Here is a 27,088-nt window from a genome sequence, read left to right on the forward strand (position 1 = left end):
AGATGTTAATATTTTCTGAACAAAAACCCCTATACCAGGGTCAAAGGCACTTAAAACTAAAACACAGCAACGGGTTTCAAGAAAGGCACATGAAGAGCAAAAGTGTAAGGCCTGGTCATGCACAGGAGCTCACCCTGGGCTGTCACCCTGAAAGACTTTCAGACACCTGCTGAACTCCCCAGGGTCCTTTGTGGACAGATGCCACAGCACAGGTTGTGCCTGAGCTCCTGTTGAAATGGCTGGGGCTGCCTTGGGCAGCTGCAAAGGGGCAGCAGCTGCATATCCTGTGCTTGGCTACTGTAAAATTGTTCTCCTGTTGAGTCCTTCAGCCCCCAAGTGCTGCCAGATGGATGGTGATGGCTTTGTTCCACATCACCCAGTTCTCCGGGGAACAAATTCAACCCTTTGGTTGATTTAACACACAGCTTCATCGGGAGGGTGTACACTTAAATCTTATACCTGAAAACCTCAGGTTTATCAAATACAGGCTGGTGTTAAATGAGAACCTTCCAGTGTAAGAAGCCAAAGTTGTTTCTCAAGTATGGTGCATGTCTCAAGTGCTGCAACCAGAGCTGTGGGTGAACCAGCCAGAAAAATTTCTACTTACTGAATACAGGCCAGTGTTCATCAGAGGCTGCTTTCTGATTTCTTACCCTGTAACCTTTTTCTCAGTTTTTACTCTTGCTCTTTATTTTTTCACTAGCTAGCCCACTTGAAGTTTGATTTAACTCTGCAGGAAACAATAATTCTGATTCCAGACTGTTTTGGTAGTCGATGAACTCCTAGATGGAGTAAGGTTAAAGTGCAGCTCCCAGACGGCAACACTGAATAAGCCAGTGGTGCAAGTGTGACAAATTAGGGAGAAAAGTACACCAGGTCTCTGGAGTGACCAAACACCAGAAATTTCAGTAATTTCTAATTTCCTCCTTAGTAACCTGGTCTTAAGGACTTCCAGCAAGACTGCAGTCAAGAGCACCTCAAGTCCCAGTTACTTGCAGAGAGCGCTGAGGTTTTCTTACAAGGAGTGAGTACAGACTGTGAGCCTGAGTCAACCTTTGACGTAGGCACATTTGTTTCAATGGAAATTACTTTTCACATATCTAGAGGCAGCAGTTGGGAAAAAGGCCGTACTTCTTTCTGTCACTAATATAAATGACAGGCACATTAAATACAGCAAACAAAAACCCTGGAGTAAACAAAATCAGCATTTATTCCTTATTCATCTTTTTACAAGATTGCTTCATGGTTTTCACAAAAGAACACATACCAGAGATACATGAGTTAATCTACAAAACCAGATATGCAAACCAAAGTGATAAGGTACATGAAAATCCGCATGCTCCATGATTTAGTTGCCACATACCTGTCCTCTAAATTCAAGGGAAGTTGCTGTGGGGTACACAAACACTAGTTCTGCCACACCAAAATGAGATCACCAAATCTACAGACACAGCTACACAACATATTTACAAAGCACCATCTCTACCAGTCTTCATCTAAGTTTGAAACAGGTAGTTAGTTGTTCAGCTACCAAGCCTTCATGGAAGGTGAAACAGTCTAGCATTCCTAAACAGATGCATGCAGTGTTTAGTTTTATTCACAGGAGACACAAGAACAAGTATGTGTCAGTGATAAAAGTAGTATGTGAAGATGCATCATCCTCCTGGAAGGAGTTTGGAGCAACAGTGCTCATTCATCCATTCATCACTACTCCGGGTGCAGAACTGCATCCGTTACCACACATCAGAAGTCCAAAAGCTAAGAATTGCCCTGCTCACTGGATCCAGAGGAATGGAATCCAATGTTTCTAGGTTTCCATTAATGTAGGAGAGCTGACAAACACCTTCATTTCTCACAGCTCCTGGTGGGGGCCATTTTGCTGAAAGAGGCTGTCAGTGATTTATAGTGTCAGCACTAAACTGAAAATACTAAAATAACTTGACTTTTACTGCAGCAATTTAACCACTGCAGAAAACCTGTTTCTTGATTGAGATTCCTTCACTGTTAAAAAGATTAAGATTCCTTTCATTTTTACTGATCAGGACTGGTGCAAAGTAGATACTTTTGGCAGGAAGGCGGAGTGGTTAAACTGGGCTCTTCTACTACTCACATCACAAAAGGTGGTTCTAGCACTTCCCTCATTTATTTTTGTGACCTACCCTGTCATTCCTGGTTAGAATCAAGAATTTAGCTTGGCTTTAACTTTATTCATCTCCTGATATTAGAGGTAATATAAAAACAAAATTAAAAATCAGCTGCTCTTGTAATCTCCAGAGTGGATTGTCCAGGTTTCCAACTGCTTATGCTGTGTGGGTACCCAGAGGAGTGACTAGCTGCAGGTGTATACAAACATGGACATGATAGCATGGAGATCTTTCTGCAGAAGTTTTTACCCATTTCATAATCTTCAGGATGTTCAACATATAAAAGCAGTTGGAAAACCACTGGTGTCCCATCTTGTGCCAAGTATATTTGCTTCTAATCTTGATGTCAGTCTTAGACTACTCCAGTATATCTGGCATCCAGTATACCTGCTGCATCTATAGGAGTGGGAATGACAGTGTCCTGATTCTTATGAGTGTCAGGTGATACTTGTCATGTTCCCAGGATTTTATTTTTTAATTTTTACATGTCAGGAAGAATGCACAAGACAAGCACTGCATCTGGGCACTTCATCCCTCCCACTGCAACTGATGTTTCTATACCACTGTTGAGGTACCTGCAGTCACCCCTGTCTGTCCATGAAAATACAGTGAAATGGAATAAAAGCAGCTAGAACAGTGCCTTTCACACCCAAACCTGCTCACAAGCACAGCAATTCACAGTTTCCAAATACAATCACATAAGCCAATATGCAGCAAAAATTATAAGCAGACTCACACAGATATAGGTGACTTACTAGACCCTAGTAGCCTTAGTATTATTATGACATAGTAGAAAATAAATGATGATGTGTCAAAACAATGATTTAACACAGCAGAACTTAGCTATTAGTCATTACAGAGCATACTTAAATCATAAAATCATAAAATCATAGAATCATAGAATAGTTTGAGTTGGACTGAACCTTTAAAGGTCACCTAGTCCAACCTTCCTGCAATGAGAAATGAGGTCTCCCACTTGACCAGATTGATTACAGGCCTGTCCAACTCTCCCTAGAATGTTTCCAGAGGCAGGGCAAAGTAAAACAGAATGCAAATCAAACTTGCATATGCGAGCACACACACAAAACAGCATGCTGCTCAATGTGAAATGAGACACAATTAGGAAGCCACTGAAAAGAATCTGTCTCAAGCTATTATTTACCAAAATTACAACAGCCAGGAAAGATCCCAGAATCACAGAATTACATAATTTTTAGGGTTGAAAGGGACCTCCAGAGATCGTCCAGTCCAACCCCCTTGCCAAGGCAGGGTCACCTAAAGCAGATGACGCAAGAGCACATCAAGGGGGGTTTGGAACATCTCCAGAGAGGGAGACCCCCTGATCTCCCTGGGCAGCCTGTTCCAGTGCTCTGCCACCCTCAGTGTAAAGAAGCTCTTTCTCATGTTGAAGTGGATACAAGACACAAAGGAACACCTCTGAGACATTTTTCTCAGGCACATTGCTATACACAGCAGTGATGATTACACAGCAGTATAATTTTTTACCCTTGGTGACAGTGAGGCCCTAGGTAAGGCACCTCCCTTTTCACTCGGTGCTGCACATCCAGCACCACTGGAGCAAAAAGCAGAAGTGCACTTGGGATTCTTTCCTCCTCCACTGGACACCTGCAGGCCCACTTGGGGTTAACCCTGGGCACCAAATGGCACCTTCAGTCACTGCAGAGACTTGTTCAGTCCAACCTCCTCTGACTGGCCCTCCCTCAAATTCAGCCCCTACTGCAGGAGCTGTTCTAAGAATGAAACAGTGGGACAATTTACAGACAGGACTCCAGTGTGGGACCACCACTATCAAGAAGAATGGAAGATAAATGCCTTGTGTTAGCACACTGCCCAGTAGCACAAGACAAAGACTGCTGAGGTGTCCCCTCCTCAACTCATACCTAAATTCTAAAAGGAGGGGAAATATGTCCAGCTCTTCTATCCTCCCATGCGTTCCTATATCTGACAGAGCAGTGTACAAATGAACTTGGGGGATGTTCTCAACAGAGGCCACATTTTCCTACAGCTCTTGGAGGATTTGCGGTTCATTCAGTGCAACACACTCTAACACAGGGCTGATCTTCGCGGCACTAGGCTCTTAATTACTACTCAGATGGATATGTCAACAAATAATAAATCCTCTTAATTCAACTGAGCAACAAAGCAGAAAAGACTGCAGTCACACTATTATTTTAGTATAGTTAATAAGATTCTACATTACATGCAATTTATCCATGTAAAATCTACCAAAGGAAAAACAAAACCCTGATCCAATTCTACAGTGGCACTAAAGTGCATAATGAGATCCTGTAATTCCAAACAGAATTGCATTTTATTCTGATCATTGAGTTGTGTGCTGTACAAGAAGCTACAATATCTTGAAGACAGTCAGAACGGGAGTGGGAACTCCAACCCTAACAGAAAGGCAACTTTTCTATTCATTTTGACCAGACAAATATAAATGGTGACTAAAAACAAGCAGCCCAGCTTCTACCTAGAAGTCATATGCTCATTTTCCTACTTTGAGACCGCTTAGTCTTTTCCCAAAGAAACTTCCATTTCTGCTTGGCACAGTTTACTTTAGTAAAGACTACAAATGAGGATTTGAAGGTGGCAGTGCTCTATGTCATATAAAAGCTACATGGTGTGTAGCACATGTAGTCAGTGTGTAATAGCAGTATTTGCAACCTCTGGTGCAACACATCAGTATTCCTAAGATGTCACAGTTTTAAGAAGCCCAGTTCATTTACAGGACCAGTCTTAAGGGATGTCCTACAATAATTTCAAATCATTGGATCAAACTGGCTGCAGAGAGTGTGATGGCCATGATGTCCCGTTAATGGGCCCCTTCTCATTTCAAAATTAATGCCATCCAGAAAGGACAAAGGTGTGAGAAGCAATTCATTGCGTGTTGATGAATAATATTGTTTTGTCTTTATGTTGATCCCTTTTTTAAAAAGACAGAACTTAAATATATAAACATATGAAATGCATAGATAAATATATAGAGATAGCTATGTTAATATGTGGTTTGATCAGAACTGGATTAAGCAAAGACAGTGTAAAGACACCACAACAGCATGATTAAATAAAATGCTCATTACAATTTGCATTTCTGTAGTTCTGAAACCAAGCTGTAAGAAAGCCATATACAGCAGAAAGTCTCATTATTTTAAGTTCACAGCCTTGGCAACTTAGATTCACTTAATGATGAGCCATAATCAAAAAATTTCAGGTGAAGAATTCAACTGTTCTGACTCCTTTTTTTTTAACCTAGTTAAAAATCAGAAAGGCTTGGGAGCAAGATAAGAAAACTGGAAATACAGAGGATTTTTACTTGAGCCTGTACTCAGAGGTTATAATGAGCAAAGCACTGACTCCTCTCTTTGCCAGTGGTCCTAATCAGTTAAATTAGCATTAAAAAAGATTAGCTGATATAAAATCACTCTCTGTTAAAATAACTCTGAATTATATTTACATTTTGGAGAACAGGGTCTGCATGGGTACAAGTGAATAGTGCCTTGTTCTCTTTCTTGTTTAATTAATACAAGTGTATTTACAGCGAGCAGTAATTCATCAAGCCAAAAAATTGTGAAATGTACTGTACCACAGTCACAGCAAATTCACCTGTACACAAGGAAAGCCTCATTTCTCCCTTCCACTGGTGTTACATTAACATGGCTTTAACATGGGCTGACCTAATCCTTAACTCATTTTAGTGTGACAGGAAAAACAAACTTCAAATGTTCTACCGAAGGCACCTTTCAATTTGCTGCAATTGTTTGGGGTTTTGGGTTGTTTGTTTTTTTTTTTTAATTATTTGACTCTAGTGTCAAATGAACCTTGGCTAGAGATATAACATAGTGACAGATTGCCTTCTGGGCTCAAATGAGAAACAGTTAATTTTACATGATAATTTAAACTTCAAGGAGCCTTTCATAAGTAAATGAGGACATAAGACTAGATAGAGAAAAGTTCATTATGACACCAAGCTAATGTAGCACTTGCAGGCATGGAGAACGTGCTGCTTCAGAAGAAACACGTTCCTGCAACACGGAGAAATACTTTCCTTCTTTTAACAGCTGAATGGAGAAGAAGCAGCTCCACAATGCTGGGACTTGTCCTGCAACTAAAGTGCTGTTGGTCCATTTAGTAGAAGTCTCAGTCATGGCAGGGGGTTAAAGCACCGAGACCACTGATATTTTTAAATCTCTTAGCAGCAGTAACCACACAGCAGCTTTTCTGCAAAATAAACAAAACAAGAATCCAGTTAATTCAGCAATATATCTTTTCCATTTGGTTAAGTGTTCTGGGATGACCACAGGGTGGTTTCTTTGTGCAAAAAAGCAGCACTGAAGCCTCTTGCTTACAAAGGATTCTTGCAGCCACCTTTTCTGTGAAATATTTTATACAATATTAAAAAGACAAGGCATCTTTGTTAAGTGGAGAATTGATCCTGGAGGTATCTCTTTAAATGCAGCAACTCTGCTTTTTTTACCTCTCTTATCATGCAGATCACGGTATGCAAAGGCATGCTGCAAACCTCTCCATTTATTTGTGTTACCACTGCAAGCATTTATAATGCCAGGTTTAAATCAACTGGAACTTGAGTGCATTATTTTGGGTTAAATGTGGTAACCATACTACTTGCCCGATAAAAATAGCTAAAGGGATTCTTTAAAAATAAAGCACAGCTATGACTTTAGATCCACTCATTAAGTAAACTCAAATAAACTCCAAAAAGAAAAACACACTCAGAGGAAATAACACTGCAAAAGCCAAAACCAGATTTTCCTGCAAGTTAGATCATGGGTAGGTTACTATGTTACAAAGCTATTAAAAGTTTATTTAAAAATAATTTTGACTGCTGTTGGACAGTCAATTTATCTTAAAGTTGACTTTGGTTGTAACAGAGAATTGTGTAATGCAGCGCTTCCTGCATTACAGAGGAGAATTTTCACCATTTTGTTGTTGCGTTTGTTGCTGCAAGTTAGTGGCTTGAAATGGGAAACCCAGATACAAGCACTAATCTTGCAACAGGGCTGGAAAACCTGTTTAGAAATCTACTGTGTAGAAGCACACAGGTGAGTGGACCAAAGCTCCATGGAATCTGTCTCAGCATCAGTGAAGTGAGGGTGCATACTGAGGATCACAAAGAGGTATAAATTCCCACTGGATTTCTTCTCCAGAAGCTGATGTTCAGATTACCATATCAGGAAGTTGCATGGCTTCAGAAAGCAAGTGGGATGTGAGAATGGTACCTTAGTACTTACTGGCTTCCACTGTATGCACTGAAAGGCATCTTCATGTTTTTGAAATAGCTCATGTAATGATCATTACCTTCTGTGTTATTCCACTACGCTGTATAAAATCTGCTCTAATCTTACTTAGAACAAAAATTTCAACCTCTCACAATACTCTGTTTTCAACATGTTCCTGGAAAAAACTTGTTGCAAAAAAAGCCAGTATATCACTTGTCCGACCAAGCAGATGATGGATGATGGCACCATTAAAAACTTGCCTTTTGGCAAGTGGTGAAAGGTGGACTACTTTTATTTTGGCATCCTGTTGTTACTCATGACGCACTACTAAAAGGAAGTGGTTTTACAGTGTATGTGTGTGTTCTCAGCCTAATTCACATCTTGAACCTCCACTGAGTGTTGCCCAGAGATGGCCTCCAGAACCTTTGAGCAGTTCCCCTGGTCCCTGAACAGAGGCACCAATTTTTGTGGTAATTGGTGAAAGTGGCGGTGGGAAGTGGAGTACTGGTTTATGGAGACACTGCAGCGCCTGAGGCAGCGCGATTTCCAAGTGGCCAAGTGAGTCAAAGACCAGGGACAGAAAAAGAGAGCAGACTTGAGTCTGCCTCATCCCCCAGGGAGGCAACCAAGCCAGCCTGAAAACCACTAATGAACTGTTTGTTAATGAAAGGGCAAAGACAAGGAGCCAGGGAGAAAGGACAGAGAGATGCTCTGTCAGACTCATTTGGGTTGGTAAAAGGGGAGGTAAGTGCCCTGTCAGAACTGTGTCCTCAGACGTGTGGAGCAGCTTCTTTTAGGGGTCACCTTGCTTTGATTTCGCTACAGTTAATCAAGCTGCCCTGAGGGTCTGGCCCGTGCCTCTGCTAAAAAGTTATTATTTTTCATATTTCTACCCTTTTAAAAATTGTACTTATAACCACAGCATGAAAACCCGAAAGCTTTCAGCACTGAAAAATTATTGGGTGAAATCCCTGCCCCATGAGAGCCAGTGGGAGCATAACCATTCCCTCTAAAATGGCCAGGGTTTGCAGCACATATGGCTCCATACCTATTAATTATTTTGCACATTGCTGTTACTTGGTCTGAGTAATAGAAACAGTTTACATTTTGAATGCTTTCCAGACAGCAGCAGGGATGGTGGTGGTGAATACAGTTTGGACCGTGCACTTTGTACTACCCAAGGTTTTCAGCTGTCCACTGATCCCTTCCACAGGGGCTACAGCTTTTACATTTGAAGGAACATTTGGGACCTGAAACAAACCTTCTGTTTGGCAGCTCTTTCAAAGAGGTTATTTAGCCAGGGGTGCTTGAGACACACAGTCACCTTTAGCCTTTCTCTAAGGGGAAAAAAAAGAAAAGACACCGTTATTGGAGCACTAATTGAAGATCAATCACATCTTACTTCTACTTAAGGTAATGGCAGAAGAACACTGCAACATCAGCATGTTTAGTGAAGCTATTTTGCAAAGCACAAGTATGAATAAAAAATATTGGGGGAGAAGATGCAAAGGACAACATGAGCTGTAAAGTTTGCATTAGGGTAGGGTTTCCTGAGGCAAAAAACATGGTGATAGGAAGGACAGCAGTTTGTGTTCTTGCAGCATTTGGAAAAGACTGTCTGTTCTCCAGATTGCAGAAATCAGAGCCTCACGGGAGCCCAACTAAAGGAGTCAAATTATATCCTACAAAAATCTCTGAAGATAACCATGACAAGCTCTCCTAGTTTTACTGTGCACGCTAACTTACAAATCTTCTAATAATATCATGGGCATTGCTGTTCTGGGAGATAACAACAAAAACTAAATTTAAGTAAAAATTTGAGTAATTTATTTGATTTTTTTATATCCTATTTTATAGTAATTCTGGGTATCCTTAGTCTATAATGGGAACATCTTACAAGGACAGAGCTGACAAGATACTGTTCAGTCCATCCCACTGCCTTACCAGTAGGGCTACAACTGCTTGATTAGCATAATATTTTTTTATTTTAATAACATTATCTTGTTAATAATTAATATCATCTATTAATTCTTAACGATGGCTGTATATGAAAATGAATCTTGACATATACATCCTAGGCAATACTGCAGTCATTTTATTTAACTGTGAAGTGCTTTGCCTGCAAAGGAAGAAGTGAATATTGCACTTTGACTGCTGTAAAAATTCTGAAAACTGCTTAAAATTATCCCCTTGTGAACCACTGAACCAAGGGGAGGACTCACTTAGAAACAGCCAACAGAGGTGTCACCAACAGTGTGAATCTCCAAAAATTACTGACACAGGAATAACCAAAATGATTTTAAATCTTGTTGCTCCTCCAACTCAGCCCTACTGAATTGTTTACTTGAGCAAACAACTTCTTCTGTGTTGGCCACTAAACTGGCTACCACTGAAGGGCAAGAAGGTGTTGAAGTACCAAGGTATGCACCAGGTGAAGTTCCAAGCTCTGTTGGGAAAGGTATCTCTTTGGAAGAGGTAGGATGAAACAGCACTCGGGGGATCTTCAGGAGAGCCTGAAAGGGTTTTCAAAGCAGGAACAAGAATCGTCCCTAGCTGGAAAATTTTTTTCATATGGTAATTCAGTGCTCATTTTGTAAATACTTTCCTTTTGATGAGAAATTGATCCACCCAAAAACACACAGCATTGCAGGATCTTTTATTTCTTCCCAGACATGCAAGAACTGATGAGCAAATGTGAGCATGCAAATTCTAACAGCTAAAAAAAAAGCAAAGGGACAAACATGGCTCACAGTGGCAAGAAATGAATCAGCAGCAAGGAGTCAAATGAAGTTAAGAAAAATGTCAAAGCAACATAATGTGGCAGCACAAGAGGGCAACAGTAGATGCACAAGGGTATTTAAACGTAGGGACCTGGAGTCTGCAGTGGAGCCTGTGGTCTGTTAACCATGGGTGTTTTAAGGCAGCAGTTGCACTTAATCTCCAGCTAGAGGAAAACCAGAATGCTATTAAGAGTTTTTCCCAGAATCTTACAATTCAGCAATTATCTGCTACAGGTCATGTGTTCTGCCATCTTGCAACACTGTCATTTCAGAACAGTATGACAGACAGCAGACTAATTAAGTTTTGATTCACATCAAAAATGTATTCAGGTAATTTCAGAGCATTTGATGGATACAATGAACAACATCAATGAAGTGTCATTATAATACTTTATGTGGGTATAAAAATCTTATAAGTCATATTAGTTCTGCAGTGGAGCAGCACAAGTGACACAGATGTGTCATGATGGCATGACATACACATTTCAAAGATACAGGATTATATACCATTTTTCCTTGATGAGAAGCTTTGATATGAAATCTTTGGCTTCATCAGAAACATCTCGAAATTCCTCATCTTCAAAATCCCAGTTACAGGCCAGGATGTTGTTGAGGGTCTCATTGTCATCATCACCCAAAAAAGGAGACAATCCAGTGAGGCTGAAATAAAAAGGAATATGTTCAGTCCTCCTGTCTTTCCCTCTTCCTGTACATGGTTCTCCAGTGTGCCAGCTAAGATTGTTCTGTCACTCTGGCCTAACTTACAAAATATTACTCTCTAAGAAGGTCCCCAGACCATTCCCATTTTCTCATCTATTTACATGTTTAATTACCCCTCTTCTCTAGCATACCAAGCATTATTGTCTTTCATGGCAATACTGTCTTTCATATTTTCTAGACCTCTGACCAGTCTTGTACTAACCATTGGGAATTTACCAAGCAGCTTACATTATTCTGGAAGTGTGATGCCCAAACACTCCTGAGATATGTGCAAAAAAAAACAAAGACAAACAGTTCATGGCAATTGGAAAAGAGGAGAGATTTCTCAATATGGAACTAGGAAAGAAGTCTAAATTTCCTATTTTGAGTACACAGTTTTTCACTCTTCCAGTATAACAACAAACTTAGATGACTGACACAGTTCAACCCAGAAACAGCTTCCAAAGCAGATACTGAATCCTACTTACAGCATATAAGCAATGACTCCTAAACTCCACATGTCTGTAGGAAAAGAGACAAACTCATAATTCACAACTTCAGGAGCAAGAAATTCTGGAGTCCCAAAGTTAACTCGAAGTTTTTCCCTGGGTTTATATCTAGGAAATGGAAACATTAACAAAGGACATCAATTCTAGTTCTTATTAAAGTTCCATCATCAATTGTCTAGCACTTAGAGGAATTCCAGAAGCATACAGAAAATTCAGTAGGAAAACAAGGACAGACAGAGGCACAAACTAAAAAAATACATACCCACATATAGAACAAAAAGTATTTTCAAGCTTTGTATCCTACTAGGACAAAATGCAATTGCTACAAAAAGGAAGAAATTTGTAATTCAAGGACTTCTCAGAGCCTGTCTTACCATCCTTTTGGGACTTCTCCATATCATAGGCATGAAATGTTTAACCAGTAAATCCTTCACTGAGGTTATAGCACCTAATTAAACTAGAAAGGGATATAGCATTGGATATACTGTAAGAGCCCTCAATGGTATCTTACAGTCTCTTTTGAAGAATCTCATAATACTGGAGACAAGAGACTAGAAAAGATGCTCCACTGGTTTTGTCCATTTTAGCTGTTCCAAGATACTTATATGCATTCTTAGTGAAAATCAGCCCTCTTTCAACCATCCACCTGAAAAGAAGGTTTCAAGACAAATCTTTTTCATTCAGTTCCAAACATTCCATATTATAAGATATCCCTGGTTAAAAGAAACAAATTTGTCCTAAGAACAGTAGAAGACCATTACGTATCAAATACATCATTGCAGGGATGCAACACTCTTTTCATTGTTTCCTAATTCATTTATGGTTAGTGAGAACACATGCTTGTACCTTCTTGCCAATCCAAAATCAATAATTTTTATTTGATTTGCCTCTCGGTTCACACACAGGATATTCTCAGGCTGCCAAGAGAAACAAAAAAAGGGAAAAAAAACTTGAATGAGAAACAAATATGAAAAACTGGGCTTTCAGTAACTATAGGGAGAAAAACACTAATAACAGTGCAAATATCTCATAACCACCTTCTGCTTTCCTCCTTGTTCAGATCTCTCTGCATGGATACCCCTCTTGCTGCCACACACAGCAATCAGAGCCATGCACTTTTTGCCTTCCAACTGCTTTTTCTACTCCACAGCTTTTCACTTTGACATAAGGCAGCAGTTCAGATAAAGAAGTCATTAGGGGGAGGGGGACAGGGAATGCAGATATACAAGAAGGGGTTTCAGGATGCTTTCACTGTGACTTTACAGACCTTAATATGCTCACACTGATTTTTTTTTCTAATTAAATTTCTTGGGCTTTGAAATTTGTCTTGAAGCTTTACATTTCTGAGTGCTCAAATGTTCTGTCAGATTGAACATTAATATATTAAGCCAGTCACATCAACTTTATGTTTTCTTCAGGTGCTTTAGCAAAAAATAGGATTCACAGGTTAAATCTCTTTGGATTTTCATGGGGCCAAATGTTACTCTTCACTTTCCTGGCAGGAATACATTAACTTCCAAGAATTACTCCAAATTCTTACAGAAGGAACTGAGAGAAGGATTTGGCCAATTGTCTTTGAAATGTAAATACCTAAAGCACAGTCCTATATTCACTGCCAGCACTTTTATAGCTACTCTGTCTTGTTGCTCAGTGAGTCGTCTTTGAAACAAAACAGCCCTCAACACTTAAAACATTAGTTAACCTTTGTCACCATTACTAATTCATTTTACATGTAGGACTTTTAAACACCATCTGTCCATAGTTTCTGAGGTCCTGGATGATTATGGTCAAGACGATTTTCTTTCAATTTCAAGCTTTCTTTCCCAAACTCATTTGTTACTGACAGCAACCTATGAACAAGCAAAACAGAAGGGAGAAGCCATAGCTGGCGAGCACATGAAAAGAGGTCTTTGGGATTAATTTCTTGGATTGTATATGTATCTTTTTGTCAGCAGTTTGACCTCATATTAAAACTGTGCCATCTCAAGATCATAACTAATGTGTCCCAAAGAACTGTGTGAACTTCTGTTTGACAGGTTTCTAGGTAACTGGATGTTTATAGAGAAAGAGAAAAGTAAGTCTGGTCATCGATCGGCTACAGAAGCAGGTCCCAACAAGCATCTGCTCATTTCCTTAACCAGTGCAATAATATGCATGCTAACAACATTAAAGATGTACTATATTAACTCAGTCATTACAAGCCAAAAGCAGCAGCTGTTATAAAAATTTCACCGAAGAGAAAACCATCTTGTGCACTCCCTGCTTCTTTTTATTGTATTGTAAAGCTCAGGGATCTCTAGGAAGCTTTCTAGCCAGTCATAAAACTAAAGACATCATCCCATTTTATTCCTGCACTGAATAGAGGTAGGAAACAAGTCCATTATTTAAAAAAAAAATTGGGCTGAAGGAAAAAGACCCAGATCAAGTGTACACTTCAATGAAAAATAATAACAAATGTTTTCTAAGGGGTGGCAGTTGACCATTTGCAGTTGACCAGAGTGAGAATGTGCAAGTACACGGTAGAGTACTTGTACATGTGCAAGTCCATGGTAGAGAATCTGCCACCTTTCTCTGGATTTACAGCTACACTTGTCATATTCGTTACATTAACCACTGACTGTTTTTATTGCTTTCATTTCAGAAAGTACTGTTAAATGTACTTTCCCTTAATCTGGCTATCTATTGGTGCCTTTTCATGACAACAGCAGTTGAGTGTAGTCCTCAGAAAACTGTGTGGGCTTACATTGATCCTGAATGACCCTTGATTTAGTTCTACTCACTCATGACAATTGCCACCCTACAGCTGATGCATAAAACATGCATCTTGTGCAGTTGAATTAAATAATATTTGCACAATACCTTGGGATCTAAGTATTGAAATTAAAAATAGAAACTATTTGTAGTCAACTGTGGCTTTCTATGAAATCACTCTGTGGAAAATTTAAGCACTATGAAGCCTGATGACATATGACCACAATTTTCATCTAATTTACTTAGTCCTGTAGTAATTTAACTGATCTCAATGTGGTTAAAGTAAATATGCATTGAAATAAGGAAAGCAGAATAAGGCTCTTTGTTGTTTCTGCCACAGGAATCTGCTAAGCTTTATGTCCTACCATTAAGAATGGAATTTCCACATCTGTCATTGCACAAAACATATATCTCAAAACGCTACCTTGAGATCCAAATGAAGAATGTACATTTGGTGCATGTACTGAATTCCCTTGCAGATCTGTTTTATGAACGAGATTGTATCCATCTCTGTCAAATTGTAGTTCTCATCAATAATTCGGTCAAATAACTCTCCTCCTTCCACACTGAGGAGAAAAAGACAATAAAGCAGTGACCATGTTCAAATCCCATCCCATACAGTAAGACTAGTGCAGAAAATACACTATTGACTATTTTTATCATTCACAGTCAAGTTCAGTAAGATGAGCTTGTACTTTAATCTGAACTTTCTGAAATCTGAGTTCTGATGCATACTGGCCTGAACCTCTTCAAGGCCTAAGAGTCCAGTGTCTCATCCACAGAAAACCATGAACATCCTGAAATTTAATATTACGCTGTCTTGCGTTCTCCTCTTGGACCAATGAAATTAATGACATTCCACGGAAAACCAAGACAACACGATGGAGAATCTGCATTTAAATCTGTGGTCTCTCCCCTCTGAGTTTAAGAGGGACAGGATCCAAAAGGTCTATCTCAAACAATCTAAAGTCAACAAAATTTACTTAATTTATCTTCACATTTCAGTATGCCTCTAGCTTATCTGTTCATAGGTGCAGAGATACTTTTCTGATATGTTAATCATATAGACCAAATTCAGAGTACTATCTGAGAATGTCCAGAATAGTCAAATTCACCTAACATTGAACCCTTCTGCCACACATTTCAATGTTTTAGTTTTGGCCTTTTTGGCTTCCTTAAGACAACATCTGTTTAACCTGAGCTTAAGGCAGGTATTTTGTGCCTAATTAGCCTGATAACCCAGCATAAAAAACAGGTTTATCCTTTCAGGCACCCAATAGAAGGACTAGGGACACATCTGGCTCCTCTTTGGTGCAAGATGTCTTCTTGTTTGCCTCCCAGAATAGGAGATATTCTAAGAGGTTTGTTTCTTGGCTGACACAAATTAAAGTATTAAATTAAAGATATGTAACACAGCTCTATCTTCAATTGGAGCCGTTGCTTTACAGCACCAGGAGTGTGGCAGACTCCTGGAAAAAAAATGCAAAAATGGCTGCATGGGAAAATTTTTCTCTTAAAATCCCTTTTTTTCCTGTTCATGAGAACATATATATTTTCTACCTGTAAGAAGCTCTATTTCTCATTTCAGGAGAAAGCAAGAAGGAAATTGACAATTCTAGCAAAAGCAGTAAACACAGAAAGGAAAAGACAAGAACACACTTACTATTCCATGACAAGTACAATATCATTTTTAGATTCAAAGGCATCATATAGCTGGATGAGGTTGACGTGATTCAGCTGGTTCATGACATTGATTTCATTTTTTACTTCATCCTGTAAAGAGCCATGAATGTTGCTTCAGATACTTTTTTCCTGAGAAAGCTATATTTGAAGCAAATCTACATTATGTTTTCTCTTGTGGCAACCAAACTCAGGGCTCCTGCAGCAGATGTCAAAGCTACAGGAACTAACAGACTTGAACTCAGAGCTCAAATACTAAGGTATTTAGGTATCCTAAGGTATTTACTGGAAAAGGAAAAGGAGAGCCCATATGGACAAGAGGCAGGCTCCCAGGGATGTAAAGGAAAAAAGAAGCAGAAGAGGATTTTGTTCCAACAGCTGTAGGTGTACAAAATCAAGCTGAGAGAAGTCCAGGACAGTCCTCAAAACCTAACTTTGCAGTCAGAGGCAGGAGACTGGTACCTCCATTCAGCCCAACTATTTTAGACACACTGAATGATGATGTCAGTCTCTCTCCATTCACCATAAAGGAATTCTTAGAGATCAGCTTGGCCACAGCTATGCCTTAGCAACCTCAGTTACCTGAGACAAATCGCACTCTTGAATGCCCTTGATGGCACCCATGTCACACAAAGGATGTCATGCATGTCTTTCCAGTGAAATCCAGTCCCAGATGGCCAAGAGGTTTGCAAAACAGCCCAGACTAATTCCTCTCATCTGTATTTGTGCTGATGTCAGGTGCCCAGATCATGTCTGCTATCAGCATCGCCCCCACTGAGATCAAGTCATTGCAGCAAAGGTCTCAGTGTGCTTTGGGACGGAGTACACTATGTCACAGGCCTGAAAAATGCTTTTACCATTAAAGAACACACTAATAGAATTAGCAACAGAACGGAAAAAAATAATATAATATTTAAAAGAAGCAGAAAACACTGCCAAAATAGTACTTTCATGAGCCATTGGAAGTTTTGGAGGAGAAGGGAAATAGAACTGGAATTAATGGTATTGAAGCAGGTCCTATGAGTGTGATGGCTTGTGAGATACTTGGTCATGGCCTGATGTGTAGCTGAAGAACAGTGTGTGATCCACTGGGGAACAAAAGACTAATATCATTCTCCACCAACCTTCTGTTTTGGACCTTGTGCTTTTATAATTTTGGCTGCCAGCTTGAGACCTGTTGATTTCTCTTCACATTTGTGCACTTGCCCAAAACGCCCTCTAGAAAAAAAGGAGAAACAAACATCATTCAGTGGTACAGGTATCAACTCCGAGTGTAAACTTCACTATAAACAACCATAAATCATCCTCTCCCTATTGGCTTTCATTTCAATCACTCTGTTGTTGCTATTTAGTTGTGTAGATTGTACTTACTACTACTCATTTAGGCACATCAGCATCACACAGTGTTCTGTCTGGTACTACCCCACTTGTATATGATTCACTATACTCACGTCATAACCTGCAATGACTAATCCCAGGAAAGTCAAGGAAATACTGTAAGGACAATGGCTCACTTCTATGCACCATCTGCCCCTCTCCATCGCATCATTCTCCTCCTCCATGAGAGAGTTTTGTTTTCTTGATGATACAAAGCCTTATCCAAGAATATGCTGCCATGAAAATTATAATATCCCACTCTCCTAAACAATGACAGCACAAGAGATAAGTAACTCCATGGCCTGTCAGATCAGCCTGCTAATCTATCTGAAAATAAGCATGTGTTTTCAGGGATGAGACTCACTGAGAGGTAGAAGACTACAATATGTGTCTACATACTGCTGGCTGTAATTTGAGATAAAGTATTTCAGCATCCTGGGAGCCCTGTCATAGAGCCTGAGGGCATCTGGCTGGCCTAGAACAATGCCAAATACAGGCCAAGACTGCTGGTGCCAAATAGCAAGCCAAAATTCACTCTCACTATAAAACCAGCCTCCTCTTTTCATCCCTCTATAAAGCACTTTAAGAGCTTAGACTTTCATGACTTCAGCTCTAGTGGGGCATGTTGACTCCATTCACCTCCCAGGGTTCTTGGCTGCAAATTTGTGCCTTGCTTTCCAAGATGATTTACTACACCTGACTTACCCTCCCAGAATTTCATCCTTGTTGACATTATAGTAATTGCTGATCCCCACCCTTTTGGCTGAGACAATCCGGTGATCAAATGGTGCTGGTGGAGTAGGAATATCATCTAAGAAAGACAAAACCGACAGAGAGCATATGAGCGGTCACAGGCAGTGCTTGTCTATCCAATATTTTAGTTCCTCTTTTCCCCAGATAAGTTCATTTAAGAACTGAATACACTTACTGTAAGCTTTATAGACAGGTCTTTCTCTGTTATTGAACAAGGGTTTTATTCCATAAGCTCTGGCTCAGAAATGAGGTGGTTGTTGGGGAGCTACATCACCGAGACAAGGACTCCTTTTTTTAAGTTATCATCTTTCATACAACCGTTGGGAGAGGCAAAGTGAAGACCACTAAACTATACCAACGTAGCTTCATACCCACAAGGGGCCTCTGCAATTCAGCCTAATCTCTGATTTTTTAATTTTTAACCCCTCAGGGGCTGTTAATAGATGAGTATGCACTGTAACTCTCAGGGGGAGTAGGAAGAGAAGCAACTGTCCTGCAGGCCCAACTAAGAGAGGCTGTTTCCTGGCTTCTGGTGTTGACAGTGAATCCCCTTCTCAACTGAAAGACAAAACTTGTCCTTCTCCACAGTGTGGTCATCACCTTTAAAAATCACATTTAGAGCTTGTGCACATGAGGGAGTTTCACCCTGATGGACACTTGGGGTTTCCAGTATGCCTCAGGACACAAGGAAACTCTCATATGCTGCTCTGAAGAATTTCTGCCCTTAAAAAAAGATGGCAGATAAAAGGTAAAGAGGAGCACAGAGGAGGGATGGTTCCCAACATTGCACTACAGCAGCTACGGAGTTTTGGCAGGTCTCGGGTGTTACTTTCTGGACCTCCACATGCTGGACCTTTCTACCATCCTGATGTCAAAATCCCTGCTGGAGACCAGCCCTCCATGCCTAATTTGGACTTTTTGCAGGCAGTTGTGACTTCAGTTTCATACCCAAGTTGTTTTCCATTTGATTGATACTCCTGAGAGTGACCTTTGGCTGACCAAGGTGACAAATACTTCTTCAACCATTTGGGAGGGCTACAGCCCCAGTGTTTCAATATGAGCTTTCTGGTTTGGAATGCCAGCTCCTTTTTGTGTGAGGCTTGTTGAGCAATTTTGAAATCATTCATTACTCCAGTGAAAATGATCAAAAACACAAACAAGAAACCCCATGACAGCATGTAGCTGGCAGGAACATTTTGGTCATTAATGTGGCAGTAGATTGTCCTTATTCACAGTGAATGTCCATTTTTCCAGGACACCAGCTGTGTACCTAGATTTTTTCTTGACAGTGTTAATAACTTACATGGTCAGGAAGTTAGTTCATGGTCAAGGAATTGTGAAAAGCTGGGGCTTCTGGAAGTTTGCCACCTACTTGGGATTCTGCAGAGTTTGAATTGCACTACTGTAAGTACGGGTCTTTGCATGTTACTGAGACCCAAAAAATGCCAAGAAAACCTCTAACCTAAGGCAAAATTTGACTCTAACAACACATACTCCATCAGCACCAGCATGTAAGTGACAGAAGAAAATGTAGTTCTGAAAGCTCAGCTAAAAACATTACCAAACTTTGGGCAAGAAAATATTCTTTTAAAGACTCCAGACTGCTTTTCCAAACTATGTTTGAGTTTTTGCCTTCAAGATGTTCCCCATGACAGACCCTCTATTATTCTTTTCCTGCATACCAGAGATGTTTCCCTGTTCAAGAACAATTTCCTATTGCAGATCAAAGATGCTCCAACAGAGACACTACAACCTTAACATCATCAATAAAAATCTCCCAGAGCTCACAACAGTTTATGGATTTTAAAGTTTTAGTGTGTTATGTCCTGTTTTCTGCTACAAAAACCTAGCACAAACCTGTAATAAATGTTTCCCTCCCACACTCTCCCCCCTTTCCAAAAGCAGATAAATTCTTCTTGAGTCTTGTGTATGCACATGCACACTCATATATTTCCAAGTATTTCAGGCCACCTCCTCACATGCCACAATTTCATTTACAGGAATAGCCACTGAAATTCTCAAGATAGAAGTCTAATATTAGAAATCTCTGCCTCACCATGGTGAGCACTGCTTCAAAGTTTGGTGCGTGAGCACCATTTATCTGACTGTTTGACTGCATAATTCAGGCATACACACAAAACTCTGTATTTCTTTACTTTGTAGCCTGCAGTTGTTCTCACTTCAGATTACAATGGTATGAAAATGAGCAAGCTGGTTTTTCAGGCTATGTCCACAGCATTGCACATTCCCTGTTAACACCCATTCTCAACACTTCCTCAGGCTGACCAAGTTTGCCACACCTGATATAATTTCTCTCTCCACTCTACACTTAGGGATTTTAGATCGTTTGTTAAAAGAAGAGGGAGAGACAATAGTGTTAGTGGAGTAGTTGTGGCAGAAGCAAATTAATTTTGAATAATTTCTGACAGAGCAGAAGCCTCTAATATGAAAGCAAGCAGAATCGTGTTACTTCTCATCAGCTTAAGATGCAGCCCATGAAAACCCGTTTCCCATCAGAGCTATCACACACATCTTTTTTTCCTACTAATTAGAATCACAAAATCCTTCTCTTCTACAGATCTCTGTCTCTGTTCATTGCTGTAACACCAAGGGAATCAAATGCTTTGCCTTTAAGGTACTTCCTTTAAGAGCTTTTTATAGTTTTACATATGCCATCAGCACTTTCTGCAACTACTCTGCTCTTTTTGTTGTCATCCTTGACAAGACTTTCATCATGCACTTGATGCTCACTTCTACTACTATGACCAAACTAGCAGGTCTGCCCAGGGATTGAACTAGAATTTCCTGTACCTTTTTCGCAGCGTTTACACCTGCAAGGACAAAACATGGTATTAGTGCAGAGTACACTTAAAGCAGAGCAACTTTAGAAACATAGGTGAAAAATGCCTACACAGATATTGCATTCAAATAACATTAAACTATTTTGTTTCATGGTGTAAAATTAACTGGTTTAATATTCATGTTGAGAAATAAAAATGGGCCTTAAATTAATCATGACAGCAAAATGTTTCTCAGCTACTGAAAACCTCACCTGAGGTATTCTAAACTTGACATTAGGCTATCAATCTTGCCTTTAAAGGAAAGGGAGAGCACTGAAATTCCCCTTTGTTCATACAGGCTCCTGAGGGCTTAAACCTGTTTTTCCATCAAAGACTATATATTAAACCCAGCAAAGATAGAATTTCAGTACACAAATTTATTAGGTCAATTGCCTGGGCAAATTTTAATTTTTATTATTTTTTTATTATTTTTTTTTATTTTTTTATTTAAACTTTGTCATGTTGTCTTTTAAATTACTACGTTTGCAGTAAGTTAATTCCCAGTTGGCAGATGGCCTGATCTGTTTTGCTGATGTTACATGACATTGCAGTACATAAACATAACCATGGGAGAATTCTCCTCAGAGAAAAAGAATAGCATAATGTAATTTCAGTGTTCCTAACATATTTCCCAAGCAAAGAACTACAGCACAATGCTAATACCATGTGTGGTGGGTTGTTTGCCTGGCTTTTTCAAGAGTATAATTTCACTTAGATCAGAGACATAAACAAATTTTTCACTTTTGTATTAGGCTAAATTTTCACCAATATTTGTATTAATTAGCCACTTTGACTTGAAACTTGAACTACACATTTTTCTGAAGCAAAGGTCTCTTCAGAATGTGTAGTTTCAGTTTCAGACCTTACCTTCCCTCTGATACCTCTTCATCATAAATTTTTTCTGCCTCATCTTCCTTTTGGGAAGGAGCTGGTGTTTCCTCAGCACCTTTTTCACTCTTATCAGCATTTTCCTTCCCTTCACTCTCTTTCTCCTCTTGTTGTTCCTCAAGTGCATCTTCAGGCACCTGATGTTCCTTTTTCTCCTCAGCTGCTGGGGACTCACTCTCTATCTCCTGCACAGTTATTTTTTGACAAGCATCATCAACAGCATCTTCTTCCTGCTGCTTTTCTGGAGTGAAGGATTCCTGAAAAGAGTTTCTCCTATATTCATAATGGCTTTCTAAAGACAAACTTTCTTGTTTCTCCTCTGACTCTTCAGTATGAAACTTGGGAGGATCCACTTCAAGCAGAAGGGAACTTTCCCTCTTGGCATTTTCCTTGTTGAGTTTATCAACTTCTTCTTCCTGAGGGCAGGATTGACTCTGCTGGATGTCCCCATCTACAAGAGATTGCAAAGTAACATGTCAGTGGTTTTCTGATGGTCAGTTGACAGTATTAAAGTAGGGCTGCACACTTAGCATAAAATCTGTTGAATTTTGAACTAGGTATTTGTTTTCCTCTCTGACTTTCAAGGTCAGTACAAGTGTCTCCTAAGCAAGAGAAGACTACTTATTTAAAACTGGGATTTCATGTGTCCCAAATGCTTTCTTTGAGACACAGCACTAGAAAATGTTTCTCTCACTCGAAGTTATGGTCAGCCAAGTCAAGGTTAATGAACTCCTCTTGCAAAGCACCTTATTGAGCTGTTGGATACCCTGTGCTCACTCATGCTGATGAACACACATATAACTCAAGCAACTTCACTGCAGTTGCTCAGGAAAAGTCATTGCTATTTCTGTGTTATTTCTTAGGAACTAGAAGCTGATCAGAGAAAAAAAATAGTCTAACCTGTTGAATCTGGTGGCTTCTTTTCTTTTGTTTCTGTTTCATTGAAATGTGACTTTTCTTTGATGACCTGTGAAAAAGGCAATTGACATATTAGTCAATTTATACAGTGCACATATTGTATTGGTTCTCATGAAATCCCAGCCTGATTTTTTTTTTATCAAATGCAAATACTCTGTGTTCTAACTCACACATTTCCTATAAATGATTGTCCTTATTTTAATCACTACAAGCTAATTGAATTGATACCAGTGCAAAGCAAGAGAAATTATCTTGGTTGTAATCAGCATCAGTGTTGCCATAAAACAGCCTAGAAAAGATTCGGACTGAACCTCAGAGACTAAACCAAAGAAGCACCCTGGAATCAGCTGGATGCTTCAGGCATCACCTGCCCTAGCTTTTGTTGTTAAAAAACTAGGTTAAACCAAATCTCAGAAAATTTAATATTCTAGGAAAATGCTCAGTAACAATCTTACTGGCACTTATCAAAAGGTTCCTTGCTGTTTAATCAACATCTGGTAATGACATCTTTAATGATGCAACGATTTATTAAAGGCTGCCTGAGACAGTAACTAGGAATTGGAGTATAAAAGCCGTAACTTCAGCTCTGTGGCCTTCATTTACTTACATTTTACAATGTTGCAGTGACATCTAGAGGTGCTTCATACCAATCCAGGTCCTCATAAAACCTCTGCAATTCCTGTTACCTTTGTGGATATTAACTCCTGTTTCTGTGCTATGTGCTCCATGTGTTTTTGTCCTGGCCACTCCTAGCCTTGCCAGAAGGTGACCACAGTACAACATGGTAGCTGCTGTTGCTCGGTGTTCCTTTTTTCACCTTCTTCCTCTCACACTGCTATGAAACTGCCACCACTATTACTATTATTAGATCCACATGGTGTGAAAAATGCTTTCACCTCAAAATATTTTCCAGAGGGGCTACCAGCTAAAGCAGTATTGTATATATCCCAACAAAATATACAAGCTCAGGCACTTAATTTTGAGTGTCAACCATGTGATCAGTCCCACAGCCCTGGGCACCAACCAGTCATATTACTAAACATTTTTTCTGGTAGGTCCTCCACATTTTTAATGCTTTATTTTTTAATTTTAATTTCATCAGGCTATATAGAAAATAGGCATGAAATGAAAGCAATGTGTAACCTCTATAAACAGAGTTAAAGGGAAAGGAAATTCCACGAGAAGCCAAAAGAGTCGAGACAAACTGGATGTAACTGTATGGAGGGATTTCAACAGGGCTTGTTCAGAAAATCTTAATCCACAAGGGACAAGGAAAATGTAATACGAGCAGAAGACCTGAGACTGACAATTATTTTGGATGAAGTTTGTCCCAGGAAGTTGCAGGCCATAAAATGAGTAAGGCCACAATACAACAAGGTAAATACCTTTGAAATATAAATCGGAGCCTTGTTCCCACAGAACTTAAATATAATGTTGCCAAATAGAACACAGGGAATCAACCAATGCCCTAAAAAGCACTAAAAAAAAGAAAAATAGGGAAAAGCCGCAGACTTATTTATTCTGCACTGTGTTGGCAATTAGTAATGCATTCCTGTAAGTATGTCAGCCTCTCCGTGCCACTGAGAACATCAGCTCTGATCAAACACAGTCAGCTGAGCAAATAACCAGAGAAATGGCCTCCAAGCTCTTTGATGCATGAGGCCAGATTTCACTTCTGCATTCAGAATTAATTGCAGACACACAGCACTTCCAACTAAATATTGCTGTAGTTTGCAGGTGTGAAATACAGAAGCCAGCTTTTGAAAATCCATCTAGTGGAAGGAACACTGGACAGTGCTGAATACCTGAGACTGCCAGGGCATTACATAAATTACTACTGTGTTTATTCAAGCACCATTTTTGATCTCCAACATTTCAAAAGCAGATGGGGACTTCATACTAATTTAAATTTTAAAAAAATAATACAAATGAAATATTTACTGATATCCATCAGAATCAATTTTCAATAAATATGGGGGCAAGAGTGCTCCAGAGTAAGAAATACAGATATAAGGACTAGATATTGAAATAACTGTAAATACATGAGCAGTCTATACACAAACAACCCAGTTTTCTCCACATTTTGCCCTTTGTGGAAACATGTGACTTCAACTTGTCAAATCTTGACCTGGCAATAAAAACAAGACCTTTTGCCCATTATTTCTTCCCTCTAAAGGGTGGGGGCTCACCAAGTTCTCTGGAGCTGCCAGAAGTCAACGTATCCTTCCTATCCCAGCCACAGGCTGTACAAAGGCCTCCTTGTGGTTTGCCAGGGGCGTGTGTGACGTCCAGCCCCAGGCAGCTGAGCAGCTGCTCCGAGAGCCCACAATTCCCAAAAGCCATCACACTCTTTGAAAATCTCATCTGAAAGGTGTGGTGGCTTGTTAAAGACATCTATCCCACCTAATTACTCTTCATACCACGCCTCTTCCCTCAGTCTATTAGAACTTTCTTAAGGGTCTTTATAACTTCATCCCTAACAATATTGTATTTATTTATGCATTATTCTTTGCAAACTTATGTTATTGACTTTTTTTTCAGTCTGTAATTTCTAAAATTACAGTAATCAATATTTCTTAGTAGAAAACATTTCCCCCTTTCTTTAATGACTTGAATATGCAAAATCACGTAAATGGCACTACAGTAATTTTTCCAAGTCATACAAGCCAAAAGCTTCAAGAAAACATTTGTGAAGTACACTTTTTTTTTTGTAGTGGGGAGGAATAAGCTTTTATTTCACAAAAGCTTAAGCATCAAAGTTAGTGTTGTGACCCTGTAAAGTATATCACAGCAAAAATGTGTCTGTATCTATATAATTTTGTATTGTGTCTTCAAAAATATGTTTTCTAGACTTAAACATATTATTTCATAGAGTATTGCCAGACCCTAAGTGAGAGAGACAGAATAAAAGCCCAGGTGAAGGTACAGAACAATCTGAGATAATCCAGAGGCTGAAATTTCAATACAGACCAATGGGGAAAAAAAAGCATTTGGAAATTATTTAAATTGACTTTAGAAATCTGCAGAAATCAAGAAAAAGTAGTAATATATATAAATATAATATATTCTAATTAAAATTTCAAATGCAACAAGAAATTAATGTCTTTTATAGACATCCGACTCTTTTTTTAATGAGCCCTACATGGTTAAATTCCTTCTTTATACTGCAGCAGTCCCACCTTTGGAATGTTTTTTTATCTAACTTTCAGATTTTTTTATTCACCTAATAAAACTCTTTGATTCTTTTTTTCCTACTGCAAAAATTTTTGTAATGAATGGCCTCATGAAGCAACCCCAACCATTCAGTTAGAGGTCCTTTATCACCCCACCACATTTCATTTTATACCAAGACATTATCCTCAGGTTCCATCTCCCAATACCAAGACACAAACCTTTGCATGAGCCTAAACCACATTTTAACTGTGTCACTTTCTCATATTTTGGATAGTTTGCAGAGCTGTATTAAGGCTAGATAACCTGGTTTGGTGTAAGATCTGATCACCATTCATTTATCAAATGAACTTGAAGTTTGCAATTAATCAGTTTCCTTTACATCCAGAACTCAGCCATGGGTTTTGCCTCTAAAGGTGCTCCCAGTATCTCTGAGGGTGCTCCCAGTATCTCCTCACCAGTTCCCAGGAGAGTGCAGAACATAACACAGAGACCTTGGGACAACCACGAGCGTGGTGATGCCTCCTGTGCCATCCATCAAAGCTGGAATCCATCCCCACCTGCCCTTTCATGTTCCTCTTCAATACACAGAATTTCCTCCCCCCAGCAGTGTAAAATGTTCAGTGAGAGGATTTTTGAAACAAACTTATAAATGCTAAAAACCACACACATGGTAATTCTGCTTTTATGGGCAGGTGGTGCATCTGCTTCCATGTCACTATATTTTTGGTACACTATAACAACTGCTGGCGCCTGCAGGCAAAGATTTTGACTCTTGCATGATTTTTATAGAGCTCCTTGAACTAGATAAAGAAATTATTCTTCTGCAAAATCCAAACTCAATCTACAAGCATCTTTAATCACACACAAAAATAAGCTCTGAACCATGAGAATCATGATTCCCCCAGTAGGAAATACAAGAGAAGTTTTATGTGACCTGCTGCTTTGAAAATACATAGATGATGAGGCAACAACCTCTGCATGAAAAAAATCCGTCAGAACAACATAATCCTAGACAGGGAAGAAGCTGAAAATCAGTGAAGACAAAGCGTTGCCCATTCCCCACTAAATTTGCTGACTTCCCACCCACTGTGCTGGAGAAGCTGTGGCTATCCTGTTCCAAATGGATGCTTGCTTCTGCCAGGCCATTCTTCTCAAAACAGGGGATCTTACACTGAGGAGTAGAAAAGGTTTTCATGCAACCAGGCTCCCAACAGAGCCTGTGGCCTCAGTGAAGATGCAACAGGTTGCACTAACAGTGACAGGTTGATTTCAAACTTCTTCCCTTTTGTCTTGAGGTCCAGTCACCGTCACTTA

At 39.5% G+C, this 27,088-nt stretch overlaps 1 protein-coding gene across 4 annotated transcripts in view; it reads right to left on the bottom strand.

Moving 5' to 3' along the window:
- Positions 1-1,192: 1,192 nt before the first annotated feature.
- Positions 1,193-27,088, bottom strand: part of MYLK4 (myosin light chain kinase family member 4) — an 81,819-nt gene continuing 55,923 nt past the window's right edge. For 3 of the 4 annotated variants that reach the window (XM_074544649.1, XM_074544655.1, XM_005481684.3), the window contains 13 exons: positions 22,583-22,649; positions 21,662-22,133; positions 20,766-20,785; positions 17,907-18,012; positions 16,949-17,042; positions 15,808-15,917; positions 14,569-14,710; positions 12,240-12,310; positions 11,373-11,501; positions 10,693-10,845; positions 10,277-10,349; positions 8,667-8,742; positions 1,193-6,386 (listed from right to left, as the gene is read on the bottom strand). In XM_074544649.1, coding sequence (XP_074400750.1) covers positions 8,695-8,742; positions 10,277-10,349; positions 10,693-10,845; positions 11,373-11,501; positions 12,240-12,310; positions 14,569-14,710; positions 15,808-15,917; positions 16,949-17,042; positions 17,907-18,012; positions 20,766-20,785; positions 21,662-22,133; positions 22,583-22,649 — 1,485 coding nt within the window. In that variant the 3' untranslated portion in view covers positions 1,193-6,386; positions 8,667-8,694. The remainder of the gene's footprint in view (positions 6,387-8,666; positions 8,743-10,276; positions 10,350-10,692; positions 10,846-11,372; positions 11,502-12,239; positions 12,311-14,568; positions 14,711-15,807; positions 15,918-16,948; positions 17,043-17,906; positions 18,013-20,765; positions 20,786-21,661; positions 22,134-22,582; positions 22,650-27,088) is intronic. The other variant, XR_012581079.1, reaches the window with a different exon arrangement.

This window comes from Zonotrichia albicollis, chromosome 1, assembly GCF_047830755.1.
Source record: "Zonotrichia albicollis isolate bZonAlb1 chromosome 1, bZonAlb1.hap1, whole genome shotgun sequence".
In the NCBI taxonomy this organism is placed as follows: domain Eukaryota; kingdom Metazoa; phylum Chordata; class Aves; order Passeriformes; family Passerellidae; genus Zonotrichia; species Zonotrichia albicollis.